This window comes from Seriola dumerili, unplaced genomic scaffold, assembly GCF_002260705.1.
Source record: "Seriola dumerili isolate Sdu_G_001 unplaced genomic scaffold, Sdu_1.0 BDQW01000161.1, whole genome shotgun sequence".
Classification (NCBI taxonomy): domain Eukaryota; kingdom Metazoa; phylum Chordata; class Actinopteri; order Carangiformes; family Carangidae; genus Seriola; species Seriola dumerili.
In genome coordinates, this window is record NW_019174416.1 from 1,095,085 (window position 1) to 1,103,674 (window position 8,590).

At 42.7% G+C, this 8,590-nt stretch overlaps 1 protein-coding gene across 3 annotated transcripts; it reads left to right on the forward strand.

Moving 5' to 3' along the window:
• Positions 1-181: 181 nt before the first annotated feature.
• On the forward strand, positions 182-5,432 carry nsdhl (NAD(P) dependent steroid dehydrogenase-like). Of its 3 annotated transcripts, none has more exons than XM_022751677.1 (8): positions 182-240; positions 330-458; positions 567-728; positions 1,017-1,163; positions 1,270-1,398; positions 1,732-1,874; positions 2,521-2,623; positions 2,914-5,432. In XM_022751677.1, the coding sequence occupies exons 2-8, from the start codon at positions 438-440 to the stop codon at positions 3,244-3,246; spliced, it is 1,038 nt and encodes a 345-aa protein (XP_022607398.1). In that variant the 5' UTR covers positions 182-240; positions 330-437; the 3' UTR covers positions 3,247-5,432. The 3 variants fall into 3 exon arrangements, with proteins under 3 accessions (XP_022607398.1, XP_022607400.1, XP_022607399.1); XM_022751678.1 differs by having other exon boundaries at positions 212-240; positions 365-458; XM_022751679.1 differs by lacking the exon at positions 330-458 and having other exon boundaries at positions 211-240; positions 516-728.
• Positions 5,433-8,590: the final 3,158 nt, after the last annotated feature.

Sequence of the window (8,590 nt, forward strand, 5' to 3'; positions counted from 1 at the left end):
ATAAATCAGCAGTTCAAGGGGCGTGGTCTTTTAACTATGAGGCGGATTGTGATCCCGGTTTGTGATCCACTATTGGTTTAAATTGTGGCGTTCTTTGACGTATTTTAAACACCATTGGCTGTTGGCAAACGTCCCCTTTGTGCTCAGCGTCAGCTCCACCAATCATAGAGCTGGTCTCACTCAGCTGATTCGCACAGCTCACGGTTTGTACGCGGGGGTAGTTGCACGCTTCGTCTGCAGGTAAGTTTAACTGTGAATAACGGTGTATCGTATTTGTGCTTCTTCAGTGAAAAGTCGACACATATGTGATCTGTGTGTTGGATATCTAGGAGCACTCTTCTTCACTGACTGCTCTGCTTGTCAGGAAAACCGTCCTCCCCAAAGTGCCTGTTAGTTGTCGGTGTCTTCGCTCACCTGTTGGTCACTTTTCACTCATCATGGCCACGCGTGTCCGACCGGTGAGTTATGATAAAAGTTGTGGATTCAGAAAATTGTGTTTTCACAATTATCACCAGATGCTGTAGTGCTGTTGGTTTGGCTAAAACGTATCAATGCGTGTCGTGCAGAGCAGTAAGCGGTGTGCAGTCATCGGGGGCTCTGGTTTCCTGGGCAGACACCTGGTGGAGAAGCTGCTGGACCGAGGCTACTCCGTTTCTGTGTTTGACATCCGTCAGAGCTACGAGCTGCCCGGTGTCACCTTTCACCAGGGAGACCTCTGCGACAAACAGGTAAGGGCTGTCCTCTCAGCCAGTGGACTGCTGTGAGACTGGACTCCCCATTGAAGTGGCCTGACTTTACAGAATCAAACGCATTCAAGTCTTGAGCACATTGAAAGTGCTTGATGTTAGCTAAAACACACTGTTGACTCAGCTTTGAAAAGCAAATGCTGTGTCACTTTATGGCTCAGACATCTGTTTTACCAGCAGTTTATAAATGAACACATCTTTGGCCTGGACCAGTGACTCTTTAGATGCCGCTGTCAATAGCTGTGAGGTTTCTGTGTGGTTCTGCTGCAGGCTCTGCTGCCAGCTCTGGGGGATGTGTCCCTGGTCTTCCACTGTGCCTCCCCAGCCCCTGGCAGTGATAACCGTGCACTGTTTGAGAGCGTTAACATTCAGGGCACACGCACCGTTATTCAGGCCTGCATCGAGGCTGGAGTACAGGTGAGGCAGCCAGACGATGAGAGACTTGGCTTTCCCTTTGTTTATGCACACGACTGTTCAGTGTTTAAGGATGAGAAAAAGCGTTTACACTCATTGTGTTTGCCAGAAATTGGTCCTGACCAGCAGTGCCAGTGTGGTGTTTGAAGGGACAGACATTAAGAATGGGAGAGAGGACCTACCGTATGCCAAGAAGCCCATCGACTACTACACAGAGACCAAGATTGAACAGGAGAAGGTAGGAGAGCGGTGTTTTCAACTTGAGTTTTATTGGTTTCATCAGTGTGGCCCAGTAATTCACTCTGTGATGTGCTGAACTCAGCTGCTGCTGGAGCACGATACAGCTCCTCATGATTTGGAAAGAAATAAGTGATTTTTAATTGAATTAATTAGTGTAATTTGAGTAGTTTTTAAATTCTCTCCCTCAGATGAATATACATTTTTATTTTCAACAAGTACCTTTATTTTCATCAGCATCCCACAACAATTTAATATTGACTTCAGCAGTAGTGGGTACCTGGACTTCCTTTGTTATTCGCATGTTGTCTGCCATATTCTGTCTTTGTTTTAGTTGGTCCTCGAGGCTTGTGACAAGAAGAAGGGCTTCCTAACTGTTGCCATCCGGCCTCATGGCATCTTTGGCCCTCGGGACCCACAGCTGGTTCCTATCCTGGTGGATACGGCTCGCAGGGGCAAGATGAAGTTCATCATTGGGTAATCATTGGGAATCATCGATTCATCGCGTTGATGCCAATTCACCAGTTTTACTCATTAATAGAACTATAAGGAATTGCTCTCGCTTCTTCAAAAGGAAAATATGTGACTTATTGGAGTCAGTTTAAGTGAAACTAACGTCAGTCCGGTTCTGTTTTGGCTTCCTAGACATAAACACAGAGCTTGATTTAAAAACCTGTTTATTGTGTAAACCTAAAACACTGACATGAAGTGCTGCGCACAACTAATCTATCAACCACCTGTGATGGCAACTGTGTTTTTCCACTGGCACAAAGACCACATTTTGGCACAATTATTGGGAACTTGTTTTACCGGATGAAATCTAAAACCTTGACTCATATTGGTTGTTTTAAGATTGTATCTGCATGTATTTATGTCCTTTCACTGTGGGTGAAAACACTGGGTTCTGACATCTTCCTAGCTCTAAAATCTACTTCTTAACTCTTCATCCACACACTCTTACCAGCTTACCCACTTCTACCCTGCCTTTTGAAAAGCTGGAATCAATAGTGAGGTAGTCATTCAACCCATAGACTGTCGTACCGGTGTGCTGAGGGACAGCTGATTCTTGTTTCCTATGTCTTCTGTGCTCAATGGTATTTCTCTTTTATTTCATTTACCGCAGTGATGGAACCAACCTGGTAGATTTCACCTTTGTGGAGAATGTAGTTCATGGACACATCCTGGCTGCTGAACGCCTGAGGCCGGACTCGCCTTTATGTGGAAAAGTGAGTGAAAACACAATCAAAAAGCGGAGCCAACCTCATGGTACAGCTGGTTTAAAGGATTCTATCCATGAGATCCTGCTGCTAGTTACATACACGCATGGGATACCAATGTGAAACTATGGCGGGGCAAATTGAATTTAATATTAATTTAATACTAATACTACTACTTCTAATAATAATGATAATAAGTTCACAACAAGCCAACTATTGTCTTGCTATTGGCAGAGGCATTAGTTACTGATGAGCACAACATTGAATATTTAGCCTTATATCCTCTGCTTCATTTTCAGCCATACCACATCACCAATGACGAGCCGGTTAGATTCTGGGACTTCATGTCTGACGTGTTAGTGGGGCTGGGATACGCCGCTCCGCGCTACCACCTCCCCTACACCCTTGTGTACGGACTGGCCCTGCTCCTGTGGCTGCTGGCCCTGATCCTGCGTCCGCTAGTGTCCTTCAAACCCACTTTTACTCCAATGAGAGTGGCTCTGGCCGGAACCCACCACTACTACAGCTGTGAACGTGCCAAGCAGGACATGGGCTACAAGCCGGTAGTCAGTCTGAAGGAGGGCATCGCGCGCACAGTGGAGAGCTACCCTCATCTCAGACGAGGGGCTTGACGGCAGCGTGGAGATGAGGACTGTAGAGACGTGTAATGCTGTGGATGTTAGTACAGTTATGCTCATGGTGAGAATGAAGTGATGATGTCACGTCAAATGGACGAATCAAACATGAGGGGAGAGACAGTTTATCTTTATCCAAACCTCACAACATGAAGCATTTGTTTGCCCTTTCCACGTTTATGTGCAATTTTCGCCAGCAGATGGCAGCAGATGGTCCTGGCTTTGTTTAACACATTGCAGTCTGATATTACATAAGTTTTAAAGCACTTAGTGAACAGTTTATTTCAGCTTAACTATAGCGACCTTACACTGTGAAAACTACAAAGACTTACACATGTTCTATTTTCATGTTTCACCTATGTGCTGTACACACATTGACATGCTGCTGATATGTCAAATTGCCTTAATACATTCCACTAAATGATGGTTCTCCTGATACAACTTGCATGAATATTATTGTTTACAAAGATGACTAGCTTTACATTATATGGCCAAAAGTATATGGAGGGGAATGTATATATTTTTTTTTGTTTGAGGCGGTTTTATTTAGCTGTAATGTAGTTTAATAAGCACCAGTTTGTATTGAGAGAATTGTTAATGTTACAACACCCAGTGATTCTTCTGACAGTAATGCACTTCCAATTTGTGGCAACAGTTTGGGATAGGCCCTTTCTTGTTTCAACAACACACCCCAGCCCCATCCCCCACCCCCATTCACAGTGCCACATAAATATAGACAGGGTTTCTTTGGACTTTATGTTGAAGAACCTGACTGGCCCTGCACACAGCCCTGACCCCAGCCCCATCCAAATCTTTACGATGAATAAGAACGGCAACTGTGAGCCAGGCCTTATTGCTCAAAATCAGTGGCTGATCTTACCAAAGTACTAAAGGTTCCAAAATCTTGTGGAAGGCCTTCCTTAAAGATTGTGGGCTGTTATACCGAGCAGCATATTACTGCCCACATTTTAAAGCACAAGGTTTGTCCAAAAACAACCCAAATACATACCCTTGCATGCCCATATGTAAACGGAACAGTTTATGGTTGCTGTAATTATTCCTCCTGTCCAAAGGATATAAAAAGGGGTCCCTTTTAATGTGATTCTAGTGTAACAGACAGTCCTCATTCTGTGTTAAAACTGGATCCTGAAGTTCAGCCAAAGCTAATATGAGGAAAAGAAAAGAGAGAATTTTGCACAAAAAAAACCCTGAAACCTTGGAGGATACACACTTGCCAAAATTGCATATTAACTCAGGCTAAACTTAAGAAGGGATTTTAACACAGAATGAGGGCAGTCTCTTATAATGGAATTATACGAATGCAGAATTAGAAGTTCTTTTGATGGCTCTGGGAGGGAAGAGTGATTATACTGATCAATAACTTTTTCACATTTGAGCATGTGAGCATTATTTTAAGACAGATTTCACAAATGAGATGCCCAACAATCACACATGGGACTAGCCATAGTATTTTCAAAGATACATAATTCACACACATCTTTCCCGAGTTCCGAACACAATTTCTATCTGCACTCTGATACTGCAGTAACTCCGCCTCTCTGGTATTAGATACTATATATCATCACTATGGCATGTGTTTTTACAAGTTAAGCAAACTGCTAGAATAATATTCAAGTACTGTCGTCAAATACAACAATGGGATGGGCAATGGAAATGCATTGTCACCCACAATCCTTCTATGTCCATGTTCAATCTGTCATTTTGTCATTTTGATAATGACAAAGTTATAAAATGTTATGAACTTGTAGACATTACAGTGCCTCATTTTCACAATATTTATGTTTAATGTATTAATTAGCTGCTACGGAGATTTTCCTTTTCTAGTTGAGGCATTTTTGTCATTCCCTGTCTTGGTGTGGTGGCAGTAAGGTGGAGTTTGAGCTCAGATACTTTGCATTCTCGTTTTAATTCTACGCCAGCAGCACCCAAATGATTCACTGCGAGAGTCTAGAGTCACCGGGCAAGGCCGTCAGACTGGTTTCGTGTTCCAGGGGGGAGAGGGATCCATGTAGATAATAGACTCGAGCGTTTACACTTGCCAGTGTGTTCACCAGAGTGAAACTTTGGCTCTCAGACTTGCTAATTTCCTCTTCCACCTACTCTCTGTGACATGTTGCGAAATCTATTCACACCCTTTTTCTGATTTGTAAGGGCTTTGTAAATGTATATGCAGCATGTGTGAGATTGTTTTTTCTGTACAGAAACAGTGGTAGGTTGATCCCCATGTTGTGTTTTCAAAGAGTGCACACCATGGACACACACACACACACACACACAGTGCTCTTCAATGCCATTTGTCGAAGAAATTGCTGAACAATTCGCAGGAGCATAGACTCATCATTTTTCTTGTCTTTCACTTGTACAAACACAGACAGTCACTTAGGCTGAGCAAACATTGTTTACCATAGACTTACATTTTTATTTTGTACCTGCATTATGTCTCACAAGAGGTTCAAATAAGTCATTTTTGACATTTACCAAACCCCTATTATGTGAGGAAATCAATTCTTTAAGACAACACACACACACACACACACACACACACACACACACACACACACACACACACACACACACACACACACACGCACATACACACATATATTGTTAGTGATTTGAGTTTTCTTTTGTACAAAAACACTAATATAAAATTAGAATTTTCTAGAAAGTTCTAATTTTAAAAAAATGCTTAGGTTGACCTGTATATTATTTTTTATTGGTGTGTGGACGACTGTTTCTGTTCCTTATCTCAGTTCAAGTTGTGCATGTTGTTTTTGATCCCAGTTGAATCATGCCTTTGCTTCCTGGGTGTCCCTACCCAGTGAGCATGAGAACAGAGTTCCCACCGGAGATGTCGCTGCAAGTTGCTTCATTTGTGTTCGCCATGCTGTCGTCCTTCTCTTCCCCTTGCCTCAGCTCGCTCTCAGAGCTGATCCTCAGTCACCTGTGTGACAGGTATGTGCCTGCTTACTCCCATTAACAAAGCACAGATGTAGTAAACAAAAATGAGTTCTTAGCAACCTCTATTATGCACGTACACAAACACACACACACACACACATACACACACACACACACACACACACACACGAATAGACAAACACTCTCTGCTCCACCCCATATCTACCTACCTTGACTGGCTGGGCTTGTTAGTGCTTACGCCCGTACCTGTTCACTAGCTCAGGGAGTGAAACACCTGTCAGACAGAGAAAGACTTTCCATTTGCTCGCACCAGCCACACTTGGAGGGACACACTGAGACTGATTCTTCACTGAACTGCGTGGACTTTGCTCTGCCGGATATAAAGTGATAGCAGGTAGGTGCTCTGACTGGCAGATGTTTGTGTTATTTACAACATGATGCAGCAAGTTATCTGGATACTTTCTGAATGTAGAGCTTCAGTAATCATCAACTGTAAGAACGGAGAGTTTAAAAGTGTTCAATCATGCTATATAAACTGTTGAAAATGTCAGCTGGTGATAGTGTTTACTCTCATTTTTCTGGGTGTTTCCCTGCCATAATTGCTTGTCAGTGGAGTTGTCTGTCTTGCTCCTTGCTCTGTCATAAATGCTATTGCTCCTCATTAATCATTTATCGTGTGTGGACTTATGTGTTAAACCCAGAATAAATATGCTTTCTGAGCCCTCGGTGTATTTCTTCTGTCACCAGTATTCAGGACAATATCTTCAAGAGATACTGTGGTGACGTGCTTTTAGAAGAAGTGAATTCACAGCCCCAGGAGTTTTACAAGTTACATCTGCATTCTGAATTTGGCAGTGCGCCATAATTTTGCATAAGCTGTAGCCTGTGCCTACTTTCAGATAAGCAAATGCTCATCAGTGTTTTATTAGTGTCTTCCTTTTTTTTTCTGAAGTTCCTAGGGAAATCTGTTTCCCTTTGAGCTGTTCATTTTTGATTGTAAATAACTCTGAGGTTAACTAATTTGGATATGTGTGAAAAGGATGCAGTATTTTCCCAATCACATAAGTCATTCTGTGTGATAATACCTTGTATCCAAAGACAAAGGATCATATGTGTGATCAAGTATGTGCTGCCCATTCATATTTAAAAAACAGCAGTATTTTTTGAAAGTGGTAGGACAGGATGATCTACATGTCTAAAGGATGAGACTGAGGAATGCTTCACAGAGCACATGCTCCTAATTAGGAGGGAACCCAGTGTGGGAAGGACCATTTAGTAACTGTGTCATAATACACTGAAATTTGCTGTTACACTTCCTTTTAACACGATCTATGTAACTAATCTCAATGTGGTGCCCATGTGTTTTGTAGGTGGCCTGAAGAGAAGGCAGAACAAAGAAGAGAGAGAAACATCTAGAACCACCATGTCAAGCGGAAAAGGTGACTGCTCTGATCTGAATGTGTGATGATGTGTTCCTCCAATAAAGGCAGAGGTCATCAAAGGGCATGTCTCTGTCTCAGAGTGTTGACGCTGTAAATTGTGCCGTTACCCTGATTTAATGCAAAACACAAGTGGTTGATTATGTGGTGTGTGTCGGCCCAAAGCGGACTGAAAATCATGCACGCTATCAAGCAGACAGTGACTTGGATATCATTAGGATGCTGCCTACAGTGTGTATGGTGTCTCAGATGGTGTGTGGGTATGTGACGTGCACGTGTTTGTGTCTCAGAGGGGGACAGAGCGGCTGTGTTTCGTACCACCAAAGTGCGGACCAAGCTGAAGGGAGATGGGAGCTGGTTGCAGCGCCGCGATGAAACTCAGGCTGAGACGGGGGAGGAGAAACCCTGGTAAACCACATGTTTTAAGTAGGACTGTCACGCTATTAGAGTTTCCCCTACACCATTATCGTGGCCAAAAGAATTCAAGATAACATTATTATCACAATATCTTAAAAGAATAATGATGAAGAATAATAATGATACTATCAGTCAAATTCATCTGTAACTTTGTTTATTGTGTGTTTTGTGTGTAACCATAACTTTATAAAAGAGTACAACAAAACAATTGTGCTTAATGAATAGTGAAAAGGCAACCAGAGGAACTGATAAACAAAGGATTCACGGGTCCCAACATCTGCCATCACAGTATTATCATATGTGTATTATTAACACAGTATCAATATTTCATTTTTATTTTAAATATCACGTTATCGTAAGTACTGGTATATCGCGACACCCCTATTCTGTCCATGTTATCCATTACTCAGTTACCTGACTAGACAAAACCAACATCCTGTGCATCCATGCAGGTTAGCAGAAGTGAGAGCCGGCCGTGTGAATGGAGCCCCTATTGAGACCAGTCCAGTGTCTTCACCAACAAAACCCACTCCGCCACCCAG